Here is a 15,070-nt window from a genome sequence, read left to right as displayed (position 1 = left end):
TCCGCTCTCCTCAACACCAACACTAATACCCACGACCCAGTCCTTACCCGCCTGCCCGAGCCGCACTGGGGTCTTTATAAGTGCCCATCACTACTATTGTTCACCAACCCCTGGCCCCCGTCACCCGGCCTGCCTGAGAAGATGGCAAGATCTACGCCGCTCAGCCGTGCACATACAGAGGTAGCCCGCTGCAAAGAACCCCTCACGGGAATCCCGTCTTTCGTAAAGAAGTCAAAGTAGGACGTTCGATCTTCATTTCACTCGTTCACTGTCAGGTCTGCTTATGCGGATGATTGCTATTCGGGATAGGAGCTCCCTCTTCCAGCCCCAAATGGCTGCAACGTCGCGACGATCTCATGTTGATTGAAGGTGGGGTTGCGGGGAGAGCTCGAAGGAGGACCATCCAAGTGTGCTGTCACGTCAGAGATAGTAGTGATGGGTCAGTTATGTACTTCTGTACAAGTGATTCTTTTGCAGGGATGCTGATGCCACGGGATTGACTCGTTGACGGTTGAGTCAAATCCCTTGCTCAAGGCCCTGGCCTGCGCATCTGCAAGTGCAGGCATCTCTTACCCCTCTGCCACCATGTCTGCTCACCGTTAGGTCAGAGTTTGGTTGGGCACACCTCTAGGTTCGGTCCCGACGAGGGTCGCTCTGCTATGGCACCCGCTTCTTCGTCCCGTCAGCAGTTAGAACCAATACCTCTTGCTCCCCAGTCAGCCTTTCGGCCCTACATCCAACAGGCAAGGGATGCAGAATGCTTGTATGATCGAGCTGACGGACCACAACTCTACTGAGCTTTCTTAACGAATACTCATAGGTAACAAGAGAGTATCGTGCATCCTCTATTCATAATGAATCGGGACTTCTGAAAATTGAATTGAACTCCAAAGGCTGTCGCGATCGCTCGTCTGATTTCATCTGATTTCATATGTAATTCATCATGATCAGGTTACGAGTCTCGGTGCTGGCTACGACGCTCATTGCGCAAGTTTGCGCCGCACAATCGGTGGGATGGCAAGCGGACCAGGTCAACACAACTATGTGCCAATGGGTAACACCTCGTGGTATGCTTACCTGGTAATGAGATGAAGGCCTCAATGATACTGACGAGAACAGCTGGCGTTGTTCGGGATACAGTTTACATCGATGGAGGTTATTTATGGTGGGAGCCTGGTTTAGCGGATGGTACTTATGGTACCCCAGTTTCAGACGGTACGGGGAAAGCAGAATTCTCAATTTGAATATGAAAGCTCACTCTGCGAAGGGAATCCGCTTGGCCTCGTCTATCTCCTCAACTTCAGCCTCCCTTTTCAAACCTCACAGGACTTCAATCAAACCTCTCTATTTACCAATATATCAAAAGCTGCAAATGGCGGGGCAGCTAATAACATTGGACCGAATTATTACGACGGAACGATGTTTGCCAATGATTATGAATGGTTCACATACGGAGGGTTGTTAGCAATGACTGATGCTTTTCAGCCTCCTCCATCTGACTCAGTTGCAGCTTATGAGGTGTATGCATCAGGGCCGCCAAAGCGATTCGAGCCGGGCTTTATTCTGGATTCATTACCAAGTGGGATGACACGATATGTTACGTATGGTGCAGGCGTCAGTGTCCCTTCAGAAAACCTTGGGTTCTACTTTGGTGGTTTGAAGTCCGAGACTGGGGGAGAAATCTATCAGTATCCTGCGAATGAGTCTTTGAATGCAGATTACCTGTCACCAACGCTGATTGAGTTGGATATGACTATTCAGCAGCAGGAGAAGTGGACCAACCACACACTTCCAACTACAGTTCCTGGCCGTGCCAGTGCCGAGCTAGTGTGGTTGCCTGTTTCAGAGAAGGGAATCCTGGTAGGGATTGGTGGGGTGATTAACCCTTCGTATGCCACGATCAACCAGACGAATAATGCCACAGATGATGCTGCTAGTGTTGGTTCTTCCCTCCCCATTCTTATTGTTTACTAACAAGGTTATAGACACGACAGAGTCCTCTCTTCATGTCAACCGTCTCCGTTTATGATATTGCCAATCAGGTTTGGTATGAGCAGGAAACAACAGGTGCCCCAGGTGCTCTAGCACAAGGATGCACGGTAGTGGCTTCGGCGGAAGATAGCTCCAGCCACAATATCTACTGGTATGGCGGTTTTGATGGAATTCATCCGCAAGGCGATTTTAATGATGATGTTTGGGTCTTGTCCATCCCATCCTTCATCTGGGTGAAGCTTAGCACTGGAACAGCAGCCCACGCACGGGCTGGGCATAGATGTGTGAAGCCTTATCCGGACCAGATGTTTGTCATAGGTGGATATACTTCCCAAGCGGGACTCAGTTTAAATTGTGTTGAAGGAGGAATAATCCAGGTCTTCAACCTCAGCAGTGGCGAATGGTTGGATTCCTACGATCCAAAGGTGTCGAGTAACTATCAGGTACCAGATTTAGTCGTCTCAAAGATCGGTGGAAATGGGACGGGCGGGGCCACGCTATCAGCCCCTTCACCTACGGGGTTTGCCAGCCCTAACATGACAGCATTATTGGGTTCTGCGTATAACTCTTCCAAGATCACAAACTGGTATCCGTATGCAGCTGCGACTCCAACCTCCAGCGGCCGTCCAACCGTACTCCCACCTCCAGTCCACAACAAGTCCGGCACGCCTTCCTATTTGGCACCTGTGCTTGCCGTTATTCTGGGACTATTCTTCATAACTCTCGTCATCCTTGCGATCCTGCTCTGGCGTCGGAGAAGACTCCTCAGAATGAACCGCACCACCACAGGGAGCGAAGCCGCCACAGTGGACAATCGATTCTGGGTAACCAGCTGGCTCCGCAGCACACCAGCTGACGCCAAAGCTCCTACTATGACCACAGACGAGACACCCGTAACAGTTGACGAGTACGGAATGCCTTACGTACTTCCCGAAGCGGGAGGGGCACAAGTACACGAGATGATGGGTACGTTCCCCCCTGACAAACAAGTTCAAACCTAACGAAAAAAAAACAGATACATCCATACCCGTCGAGCTCCACGACACGGGCTTCGTCCCTTTGAACCAGTCCTCAAATCGTGGAGTTGCCGCTTCTCCCTCGGTAACATCTCATGCCTCGCAAGGCTCCCGCATCAGTACGGTATCCCGAACAACAGGGAATTCCTCTCCACTACCAGAACTCGCCGCTATTCCCGCCGGCTCACCTACGAACGCACCCGACAATGCCCAGGTCACGAGCGGAGTCTCTAGTGCATCAGACACCGATCATGGACACCTTCGAGGCATAAGTGAGACAAGCCTTAGCACGGATGGGAACTATGCTCCACCCGCAGAAGGAGGGCCGACGCTCCCGTCTCCTCCAGCTACCACCGGAGAAGAAAAGAAGCCGGGGACTGTGAGTCCGTTGATACCTTCAGACGTGGTCGATCAGTCCAGTGGTGAAGCTCCTGGTGTGAAGACCACAAAGGAGCCAACGAGCCAGACACCTAGTGCGGGGCGGACAAGCAATTTCTCGGAGCAGTTGGATGAGCTCAACGATAAGAAGTAACGAAGTTGTACGAAGGGTATGCATGTATGAGATATGACGGGTGTGGTAATTTGCACCGGCGTTGATTGGGGATATCATATTATAATATACTTTCTGAGTACATATTGTTTAATCGAAACGCCCAGCTTTTGAGTTTCAGCTGCTGCACTGTATCGGGCTTGAGATTTCGAACTTAACTAGTTGAGTTTAATTGTGTAGGAAAAGCAGTAAGCTTCTACCACATTATCTTTTCAGCATTGATTTGATGCAATTACAATCTCAGCGATGTCATTAATTTCATCGAACTTCCAGACAAGCCTCCAGACGTTCCCTAGAAAGACGTGGACGGTCCGGTCCCAAACTGTAGAATCAAATGTCAGATAGAACTCACAGCTTAACTCCCAATCTCAGACGCGCGTTTTTACCCAGGTAATACGTGAAAGAGGAGCTGCACTGCTGCGGTGTGGAGATCACGTGTGACGTGTCATCTACCTATACCTACGAATCCACCTCTATCACGTACAAGATATGATGTAATACAAGCAGCTCAGGATACGCTGTCAAGGACTTACGTGTTGGTATACAGGATGGTAGCGACAGGGAGTTTGCATGGAGGATTCAAGGCAGAAGCGAAAGGGGGGATTGGGGATGGAAAAGGGGTTCGCTTAATACAGCATTGACGGGCGAAGGATTGGCGGTATGGGAGGCCGAATACACATAATAGTACTGTAACATTATGATAATTATATGTAACTACAAATATATGACGCATTTTAAAGATGCAGTGGCAGACGATTATGCGGATGTTTCACTCCGTATACGGAGTATTTAGGGACTGCCGACCGGTAGCCGCCCTCCTGCACGATGCCGAAAGGTATCTATTAATACATATACGGGCGGCACAGACGAGCGAGGATGATAAGATCGATGATATACGTGGCGTCCATGCCTGACAGAGTATGCGATTCGTCCCAGTCCATCATCAGAGAGTGAGCAGGATTCAGGAATCATGCCCCTTGCGAGTTGCAGCTTTCCCCTGTCCGCCATTGTGTTGTTGTTGTCAACCTTGTCGCCTGTCCTTATCGCCGCAAACCCTGCACCTTACCGAACAGAAGGCTGACCGTACGGAGTAGCCGGTCAACGACTCGACGACAATGCCAAAGGTTTGTTGGTAACCCGAGCAGTCTGTGGAAGGACCCCAGTGAGATCCCATATCACATGCTTCTTGAGCCAGCTCTGCGGGATATACGAGCGTTCTGCGAGACAAGCCGGACGGTGTTTCGGGATTTTCACTGACTGGTGATCTTGAAGCTAAGCTTGTCGATCGAGAGAGAGACACGAGCTTGATTGGCCGGACGGGCTAATTCGAGGGGTTTGGCCCATCTTTTGTCTTTAAGACATCATGCAAATCCGTACCCGCAACTCCTGTCCAACGATCGATACGAGGAACCGGCCACTCCCTATGCAGTATCATGGCTCCTATCGCAATTGTTTGCTGGGATGAGTGCAGAGGAGATCTTGGCAAGAGCATCCTAGTCTGGAGTCTCTTCTACCACTTTCTCCATTGAGAGGCTGCTGTTGGATGTCCATGCCCAAGCCAGAAACAAAAGTCTAAATGCTTTGTAGGTAGCATATATACCAGGTACGTACTGTATATGTCTCAGGCCAGCACTATAGCCGCCTTTCCAGAAAAATACCCTGCATACTCCGTAGACCCCTGAGTCCCTGACATGTCAGATTCTTTCAGGCACTGCCTCTGGTTGATATGCTTATACGGAGTATACGTACAACATGCTATACCCCACGTTCTCCCCACTTGGCCCGTCTTACAGACTTTTAAAAGCTGCCAAGCCTTTTACTGCCGCGCAGACTGGGAGTTGGAGCGCGAGTGCCTGAATACGAAGCCGGAAGCATAGCACCTTCTGCATGGAGGTGGAAAGATGTGAATCTCAGGACCAAATCCCATTTTTAAGCAGGCGCCGACCAAGCAGAAGCATCGCAACTGCCGATCCCCACAGGAACGGTACGTACTGGGGAGGGGAGGCATGTTCGCTACAGGCCCGGCACACGACACTGCTCGTCTTGATAGGCTCTCCTAGAATAGTGAATCAGATGTGAGAATTCGAGATCGATATAAATTGTTTGGCATTGGACTCTTCTCTTCTTTCTCAATTCAGGACCTCAACCCAGCGTGCTACCTCCGTACTCTGGTCGCCATGCATCTTCTGAGTCTCGCCGCCCTTGCGCTCAGCATTGGTCTTTCCATTGCCAGTCCAGCTCCCCATGTACGTGTTCGTCACGAGAAACGGACCCCTTCACCTCAATGGCTCAAGAGAACGAGAGCACCGCCAGAGACCAGTTTGCCGGTGCGAATCGGCATGGCCCAGAACAATCTAGACGTTGGCCATGAGCGTCTCATGGAGATCTCTGACCCCAATTCGGAGAAGTATGGACAGTATCTGAGCGCCCAGGAAGTTGGGGATCTGTTCAGACCGTCGAGCGAGTCGATTGATGCGGTACGTGAATGGCTTCACAATTCCGGCATCGAGTCAGATAGGCACTCGGTCTCGCCTGGTCGAGGTTGGCTCAAATTCGATGCTACCGTCGAGGAATTGGAATCTCTGTTGTTTACGGAATATCACATCTACGAGCATTCGGACACGATGGAACAGCATATCGGCTGCAATGAATATCACGTTCCCCGTCACATCCAGAAGCATATCGACCTTATCACCCCAACGGTAACTTTTGCCAAACTCAAGGGCGGAGAGAAGATGAAGAAGCGTTCTAAACTCGCCAGTCTCTCCCGTGCCAGATTAGACCCTCATGTGACTCCAGCTGAGACTGGGGGGAGACAAATGAGTGTTTCTGGAAACTCCGGTTCGGAAGTACCCTGTTATCTGGCAGTCACACCAGACTGCATCAGACGTACGTATATTCAACCCTGGTTCTGAACTTCTGCATGATTGAAGTCCATTCCAGACACGCCCTAAGGTCATTGCTGACGAGAACAGAACTGTACGGCATTCCCATGGGCACTACCAACCAGACTGGTAATGAGATTGGCATTTTTGAGGATGGTGACTACTATGACCAAGAAGATCTCGACCTCACCTTTGCTGCTCTCGCGCCTTACGTCCCAAACGGGACTCATCCGACGCTGAACGGGATCGATGGTGGCTATGCTCCCATGGATGACTTAATCGGAGTTGAATCGCTCCTTGACATGTCAATCATCTTCCCATTGATCCACCCTCAAGCGGCCACATTGTATCAGGTCGATGACTATAAAGAGGTGGAGCTGTCTCAGGGCTTTGGAAATACCTTCCTTGACGCACTCGACGCCGTAATTTACCTTCCCCAGTAACTATATCCTCTTGCTGACAATATCCAGTCGTATTGCACATATGAAGGTGGCGATGATCCTACTTTAGATCCTCAGTATGTCAACCTTTGGCTTACATCTTAAGCATTGTAACTGATTTGTTTCCTTCTAGTTATCCTGACACAGCACCAAACCCCGCCAATGAGTCTTGGTTACCGAACGGGACATGGGGACAGTCAGAGATGTGCGGAGCTTACAAGCCTACCAATGTCATCTCTGTTTCTTACGGACTCGGGGAGAATGCCTTCTCTTACTTTTATGAGAACAGGCAATGTCAAGAGTACATGAAGCTTGGTCTACAAGGTGTCTCTGTCATCTATGCTTCGGGTGACAGTGGTGTCAGCAACCGTGGCGAGTGCATAGTGCCCAGCAACGTCACCAACTATACCACCATTGAGAACAACCCTGGTGCTTTCTCCCCCAGTTTCCCTGCCGCGTGTCCTTACTTGACATCTGTCGGAGCAACTATGGTAATCCCTTCCCAAGTTTTTGGATGAAGAACCTAAAACTAAGACTGCGCAGCTCAACTCCACAACGGAACTGGTCGAGACCGCCGTCTCAGTGCCAGAAGAAGGATACTGGTCTGGCGGCGGCTTCAGCAACTACTGGCCCGCCCCCTCGTATCAGGAATCCACCCTGCGCTCGTACTTTGAGAACACCCCTCCCCCGTACACGAACACTACCGCCTATGGAACTCCCTACTACAACTCCTCCGGTCGTGGTTATCCAGACGTCGCTGCAGTCGGCCAGAACATCCTCCTCTACGTCCAGGGCGCGCCCTCTTTCGTCGGCGGCACCAGTGCCTCTGCCCCTATCTTTGCCAGCATCATCACCCTCATCAACGAAAAGCGTCTAGCGGCTGGCAAGAGCACCGTTGGATTCGTGAACCCTGTTCTGTACCAGAACCCGGATGCCTTTAAGGATGTAAGTCTCCGTTTTCCCCCTCATCTTTTTCTTCGAAGCCAAGACTCAGAACTAATAAACCACAGATCACCACAGGTGATAACCCAGGCTGTGGGACCGACGGTTTCAGCGCCGTCAAGGGCTGGGATCCAGTCACAGGACTCGGCACCCCCATCTTCTCCAAGCTTCTGGATGTGTTCATGGCTTTGCCTTGATGGGCTCAAGTTGAACACCCGAGCGCTACATCTTGCATGTCATGGATGGCAACATCTTCTTATACCTCTACATCGTAATCATGAAGATTCTAGATACGTCAGGAGCTCGTATTCTACACGCTTTGGGGACAATTCTTTTTCTTTCTCACGAAATACTTACTGTATGTACGATTAATACAACGTCTATTATGAATATTATGAAACAGCGAGCTCTATTTCTGGTGATGAAAATCTATCCTTATAGATCTCCCGAGCTGAAAATCAACTCTTGTATGGAGGGAAGGGACATAGCTTCGCTTATCTAAAGGGGGGGTGGGTAGTGGAATACAGTATCGTACCCCCCCTTCAAAATTCCCAATTCCTCTCTGAATTTCTTTCTAGAAAAAGGATAAGAAAAAAAGAGCGGCTAACGAAATCGCGTAAATCTTGATTGATCATACATTGCAGCATCCACAATAGACTCTCGTAGCACAGATAATCCCCCCCCCCCCTCAAAATAGCGTTTAGCCACCCCCCACCCGCACCACATCGCTAACTAAAATAGCGAAATACAAAATTACCGTTCAACAACACACAAAGAAAATGGCCTGCTGGCCCAATGGCAAGGCGCTTGACTACGAATCAAGAGATTGCAGGTTCGATCCCTGCGTAGGTCATATGTTCTGTTGTCTCTCCTCCTTTCTGTGTGGAGAGATTTAATTTTTACTTTTTGGGGATTTTTTGAGGGGGTTTGGAGAGGGGGAGTGGGTGTGAAATTTTTTTTTTCTTTTGAAGGAGGGAGGGGGAAGGGGGCGGAAGTTGGGATTTTCCGGGTGAGGTGGGGGTGGTCTGTGCGCGAGATGGAGTTTGGGGTTGGGGGGGCGTACGACTCTTGCTGTGAATATTGGACTAGAAGATGCATGGATGGATGGTAAAGGTAGGTATATATAAAATGGTCTGTACTTTTTCCTATCTTCTACGGGTATCGGAGACTGGACATGGGATAGAATGCACAAGATTTCGAGATTCCCGACCTGTACAGGCTCTCTCCATGATTGTAAATGTGATCTTATCTCTATTATGAAAGGGTATAATTACAATACGCCTGCAATGCTTAGTACAAAAGGGAAAAAGACGAAAACTCCATTTACCATCCCAGCCCGTACAAATCAATCCCAATCGTTAACCCTTCTTAAATAACCGTTTCGTGCCACCCACACGATCCAGATCCCGAAACCCGGCCCGCTCCCGCCTGCTCTCCATCTCCTCCCGGTCTCTTTGCTTGCGCTCCTTTTCCGCTGACGCTAGCCGGACTTTCTCTTTCACGTTCTCCACCCACTCCGCGTCCCTCTCGCTGATCCTGACGTTCTTCCCATTCGGCCCCGCCAGGCCGAGACCGCCTTCGTGTTCCTCGGGCTCGCCTGATATGGAAGGGGTTCTCTCTTCCGATGATGAGGTTCCGGATGGAGGGGTTTTATACCTGCCTTCCTGCTTGCCGGCTGTCTGGGGGAAGACGGCCGGGGTGGCAGGTGAGCGGAGGTTGACGATAGAAGCGGCGGTCGAATCAGCATCGCTCTTGCGCGTTTTGCGCACATAAAGGCTAGACATAGGACGTTCGCGTTCGAGGACTGAAGAAGGCCTAGATGCTGGGCTTGCGCGCGCATTTCCACGCACAGTAGAAGACGAGATCATACTTGCGCCTGACACATTCCTCGATCCTATATCCTGGATCTCAACCTTATCTTCCGATCCTGCACCCCTGCGTCCGTGATGACTAGCATACTCTTTCAAGTACTCGCCCAGATCTGCCCACCCGCCTCCAACCCGGACCATAACACGCTCCCCGTTCTCACCAACCAGGCGGACAAACAACTTTATGGGTGCTTCACCCGACGAACGCGAGAGGTGGTAGAGCTTGATTTCTGGATTGTTGGGCTGTGGTCTTGGCCTGCTCGCCCTCTTGCCATAGGCCGGGGCTAGAGTAAAGCTTGGTGTAGAGGCGCGGGAACGCAAGCTTAGGGAGGACTGAGAGCGGACTGAGGATGCGGGAAGTGAGGAGCGGGGTTTGGCCGGGCGGAGGCTATGATTGGGCGGGAAGCGGTTAGGTTCTTCGGGTGGCTCAGAAGTAAGGCGGAAGCGTGCTGGAATCGATTCAAGAAGGGACGATATTTGGGCTTGTAGTTGATCGTCTGTAGACTGCTTCTTAGGGCTAGGTGGTGATAGGTCAGAGGAGAGTTCGATGTTTGGGAATACAGGCAGATCGGAGGGCGTTGATGGTTCTGTGTTTGGGGAATCGAAAGGTGCCAGGGAGCGTCCTCTGGCTGGGGGTATTCGGGGCGGTGAACCTGGCGGTGTGTAATCGTATGCACTTTGACGGTGTCCAACTCGCCCGGCGGTTGGAGAATCATAACGTTCCGAGCTATCGGTAACGGACATTGGGGATGAAGGAATAGGAGAAGATGCTGCGTAAGGAGTCGAGTAGACGGTCACGCAGTTTGCCTGATGAGTGTTAATGGTTGTCGGTGCGTTGGATGAGTAGCTGCCTCGATGAGATAGGCCAATGCGTTTGATCGGGCTATTGTTGCGAATCACAGATGTCTTGGCCGCTGTCGCACGGGACTGTGAATCTGGAAGATGATTCTCGAGTTCTTCAGCCTTTGACTGCTCCATTAGAGGCCATCGGCCAGCTGGAAGAGCGGGCTCTGGTACCAATATCGGGCCAGATGGTGACGATTCTGTCTCTAAATCGAGGAAATCATCACCGCCAGCCGGCCTCTGCAGCGATTTTGGTACTGTGAGCTCGCCACGATCGTCAATGGAGAGTTCACCTGTGTTATGAGATAATATCGGGCGGAAATATTCAGTGGGTTCAGCTTCTAGAATCTCAGGCGTCGGATCTGAGGGTGCATAGCCGGATAAAGTCGGAGGACTTGAGGTTTGGGTGTTGGGTGAGATGCCATCGGCAGAAAGTTGACGGTGGCCGTCATGGTCAAAGGTCTCTGGACTTTGGGCAGACTGTTTGCTCACTGGGGAGTCGGTGGCGCTCCATTCTTCATCGGCATGCCCGTGTTGAGGCATCGCAGGGTACTCTCGGGCCCCATCGTTGATAATGACAGAGACAGGGCTAGACGAGGCTGAAGCAATGCTCTCGGGGGCTTTTAAAGTTAATATAGGAGTCAATGGGTACGGAGAAATTGGCTGCAATATTGGAGACACTTGATGCTGCTCGCTGGGTCCATCTGGGAATGAAGTATGCCCAAGCGTATTGGCAACCGTATCAGCAAAAGGGATCTTCGGAGAGAGACTTTGCGGCGAGCTTCCATCTTTGACAGATTGATTGCCTGAAGGTAGAACAGGTAGAGTTACAGGAGCCACCGTCTCATTTAAGTCTAGGGGTGCGGCGGGTGTACGAGGAGACCGTCGATGTTGTGCAATTGGGGCCAGTAGTTCTGCGTACTTAGGGGGCTTTGTGTCGTTGTATAAACCTCCTGGTCCAAATATATCGTCGTTTTCAAGTCGATTGGTTTCAACAGGCGTCTTTGGAGTGATTGGCGAATCAGAGTCTTCGCTTCTCACATAGCCGTTTCCATCAAAAGGATGGTATCTCGAAGTTGGAAGCAATGCAGTATCAGGTTTTGCTGTTTCAAGGCTGTAGGGAGTCTCGACCTTCTCAGCATCGATTCCAACATTTGCTAAACTAGCAACCGCTCCCACAGAAAGAGCAGAAAGAGTGTTGAGGATTGCAGGTTGATCTTCATGAGGCTCCGAGAAGTCGGCGATTTGACGAGAAGCCTCTGGACGTCCGATGAGCTTTGTATATTCGGCCTCCTCGGCAACAGCTTGTCTAGCAGGTTCAGCAGCTCTCTCGGCCTCATCTCTCGACTGTAGCTCATCCACTCGCTGCTGATCTTTTCCCGTCTCTGGCCGAGTAGCTTCTTGTTCCAACTTGGTGTTCTCTCTCTGGATCCGTACCTCTTCTGATTCTCTCGCAAGGTCAGCAGCTTCAGCAGCATCCGCTTTCTGTAAATGTGAGGCTTCCTCCTGTTTTTGGGCCTCCTCAGCTTGTAGCCGCGCGGATTCAGTTGCTTTCTCCTGTTCTAATCTTAAAGCATCCTCCTTTTCCTTCTGGATCTTAGCTTCTGACCTCGCCATATCTTCCAGCCTCGATCTTTCCTCTTCCGCTTTTCGTGCCCGTTCTGCTTCTAGTTCAGCCTGCTCATGCTGTAGCCTTGCCTCCTCCTTTAACCTCGACTGGTCTTCCTCTTCTCTTATCGCTCTCTCTGCTGCCTGTCTGGCTTCTTCGGCCTGCCTGGCTTCTTCATCCTGTCTGGCTTCTTCAGCCTTCCTGGCTTGTTCCTCCGCCTTCAATCTTGCTTCTTCAGCCTGTCTGGCTTCTTCAGCCTGTCTGGCTTCTTCAGCCTGTCTGGCTTCTTCAGCCTGTCTGGCTTCTTCAGCCTGTCTGGCTTCTTCAGCCTGTCTGGCTTCTTCCTCCGCCTTCAACCTTGCTTCTTCGGCCTGTCTGGCTTCTTCCTCAGCCTTCAGCCTTGCCTCCTCAGCCTGCCTGGCTTCTTCCTCCTCCTTCCGCCTTTCTTCCTCCGCCCTCCGCCTTGCCTCCTCAGCCTGCCTAGCTTCTTCCTCCGCCTTCCGCCTTTCTTCCTCCGCTTTCTGTGCTTTTGCCATCCTATTCCACTCTGCTTCCCGGATGATCTTTTCCCCACTCACAACCCACTCTCCATACTCTCTTTCCAGCACTTCCATCCTGTCCAGCCAGTGCTCTGGCAGTGTATCAGCCCTCCCCTCTAGCGTGTCCAACATGTAATCCAGATCTTTCCCTAGGGTCGTGACCTTGTCCTGCAAGTCGTTCCGCATAACATCGAATGTCCTCCTCTCTAGGATCTTTTCCACTTCGGTACTGTTATTGTTCTCTTGTATGTGCATTTGAGTAGGGATTTCGATAGCCTCCCACGCAGACTTCAACGCTATTTCAGCATCATCCAAAAGGTCCAACAGTGGCGGCACTTTCCTCAGTACCAAGAGTCGTATGCTCCAAACATCCATTAGTCGTATCAGCCTGGATAGATTCGGCAGCGCCTGCAACACCGTCGCAGTGACTACAGCAGTAAAGTCGTCCATTCTTGTATAGCTAGAGAGCAGACTCGGCGTGAGCGAAGAATTGGAGCTATGGGATGCGGAAGAAGAAGGGCGCGATCTCGGGGAGAAATGGGTGTTCAAGACGGTGGATTTAATCTCTTCGACGTGTAGATCGTCCATATCTTCATGTATCTCCTCTATTCGCATCTCGTACGCATATACGTCCTTTGCGAGGAGGCTTCCCATATATTCGCTTCCTATATCGGTGTCTCCGCCGCCCGGAGCGTCGTGCGGTCCTGGAGATATCCTCCGTCTCTTTGCATCTGGCATCTCGAAGCCCTCACTCCCCCCGCTCTTCGGCCATGGCCAAGCGGAAACTTCCTCAACCCATTCTTGTATCTTTTTGCTTGCCAATGTAGCTCTGATGCCGAAAGCGCGCTCGCTGGGTGTCGCGGCCTCGATACTGGCTTTCAGCTTGCCGGACGGACTGGTAAACGCTTCGAGAGTTGTTGCGGGAGAGAGATCGGACAGGATATCGTCTGTTAGGCGCGGGCGGGCGGGGGATCTGGTTGGAGACCGGGAGGCCGATCGTATGTGCGTTCGTGGGATGAGATTGGGGAGGCTGGAGGGATCCATCGTTGAATTGAGCAGTGAGGCTGTTGGTTAGTATTGCAATTTTTTGAGAGATGCTTGAGAGAAAGCTTCGTCGGAAGAAGGGAATATGTGAACGTGAGGATGGAGTTGTTTGACGTCTCTTTCATGGCCGTCTAGAGGGTTTGGGATTGTGCGATTGTAGCGTGGCTGGCTTTGGATGTTTGAAGCGCGGAAACTGGACGAAAGAGCGATGTCCGAAAAATAAAGCGAAAAGGAAGACTTGGACAACTTAGAAGTAGGAAATGCGCAACGATGAGGAAGAGAAAGAACGGTCGAGGATGGCAGACAGTCGAGTGTCATGTACAGCGGATGGTGGAGATATATTGAGTCCGGACGTCCTATGGCTGCGATTCCGAATCTGTCGCGTCCGACGCCGATCTTCCAGCGACGTCAAGCCACACTATTGATTGGCAGGCCCAGGATATTTTGAGATCCCCTTCAACACAAAAACCCCGCGAAATGTACGAAAACCCATTCGAAAAAAAATCGAAAGTTCGAGGCCATTTCCCATGATATACTCCGAGACATTTTGCTTCTGAGCTAAAGGCATATCTTGAAGGGAGCCGAACCCTGCCATTAGACCCTGGACCCTGATTGGAGTAGCGCGACGGCTCGCGTTGACGCGGTCGAAGAAAACTACCACCGGTATCAACACACATCATTATCTCAATGATTGCACATCAATTCAGCCGACTAACGAATGCAACTCTTCTGTTATATCGCCTTGCCTAGTGTCCAGATGCAATTAAGCCTGTCTCTAACGATGCGATCGTCAACCTGGTGCTGTACTTAGGTCCGAGGAGGCCGTCGCGCCATTCATTTTTGTACCTAGTTGGTCCCATGTGTTACAGAATCACCTCAAGTCCTCAAGCGTACGGCTTATAATCATTGAACTCCTACGACTATTTTCCTTCAACGCTGAATGGGCACCCACAGCACTGTTGATCTCTTACCTCGACGCGAACCCTGCTCTACAGAGACTGGCCAGCGGCAACTCCTTTCGAGTCTAGTGTACATGCGATGACTTTTTTTCTCCTCTGTGTCTGCGTATCGAAATTTGCTTTAGGTGAACCTTCTCCTTAACTCAGGGTGCTGTCCTCTGGATTGGAATCTTCATCACTGGACCACAAGTCCCTGAAGTACCAGAGCCAGTAGATGTGGGTCGAGCACGCGTCTGGGGTCCCTGTAAATATGGGCAGCTAGGCTTATGGTTTCTACGTCTTTGACTTTTATTTGGTTGAGTTTGTTTGGTGGGATTCTCGGGTTGGTCGAAAGAAAATCTACTACCAAGTAATGATTTTATTCTAACGCAAGGCATATTGAA

General features: G+C 50.9%; 3 protein-coding genes across 3 annotated transcripts; 2 read left to right on the top strand and 1 right to left on the bottom strand.

Moving 5' to 3' along the window:
* Nucleotides 1-592: 592 nt before the first annotated feature.
* Nucleotides 593-3,199, top strand: M430DRAFT_202605 (hypothetical protein). Its single transcript, XM_024864260.1, has 4 exons — nucleotides 593-1,067; nucleotides 1,120-1,215; nucleotides 1,268-1,938; nucleotides 1,986-3,199. The coding sequence occupies exons 1-4, from the start codon at nucleotides 944-946 to the stop codon at nucleotides 2,991-2,993; spliced, it is 1,899 nt and encodes a 632-aa protein (XP_024724069.1). The 5' UTR covers nucleotides 593-943; the 3' UTR covers nucleotides 2,994-3,199.
* A 2,339-nt stretch (nucleotides 3,200-5,538) lies between these two features.
* Nucleotides 5,539-8,230, top strand: M430DRAFT_56216 (hypothetical protein). The gene is made up of 6 exons (XM_024868594.1): nucleotides 5,539-6,447; nucleotides 6,534-6,865; nucleotides 6,914-6,960; nucleotides 7,017-7,374; nucleotides 7,427-7,828; nucleotides 7,894-8,230. Exons 1-6 carry the CDS (start codon nucleotides 5,736-5,738, stop codon nucleotides 8,020-8,022), a joined length of 1,980 nt encoding a protein of 659 aa, XP_024724068.1. The 5' UTR covers nucleotides 5,539-5,735; the 3' UTR covers nucleotides 8,023-8,230.
* A 953-nt stretch (nucleotides 8,231-9,183) lies between these two features.
* M430DRAFT_25263 (hypothetical protein) lies at nucleotides 9,184-13,728 on the bottom strand (the record flags this gene model as incomplete). The annotated part of the gene is made up of 1 exon (XM_024865208.1): nucleotides 9,184-13,728. One exon carries the CDS (start codon nucleotides 13,726-13,728, stop codon nucleotides 9,184-9,186), a length of 4,545 nt encoding a protein of 1,514 aa, XP_024724067.1.
* Between the last annotated feature and the right edge of the window lie 1,342 nt (nucleotides 13,729-15,070).

Source organism: Amorphotheca resinae (assembly GCF_003019875.1).
Source record: "Amorphotheca resinae ATCC 22711 unplaced genomic scaffold M430scaffold_2, whole genome shotgun sequence".
Lineage (NCBI taxonomy): Eukaryota > Fungi > Ascomycota > Leotiomycetes > Helotiales > Amorphothecaceae > Amorphotheca > Amorphotheca resinae.
Note: the sequence above shows the minus strand (reverse complement) of the source record. Positions and strands in the feature narration are given on the sequence as shown.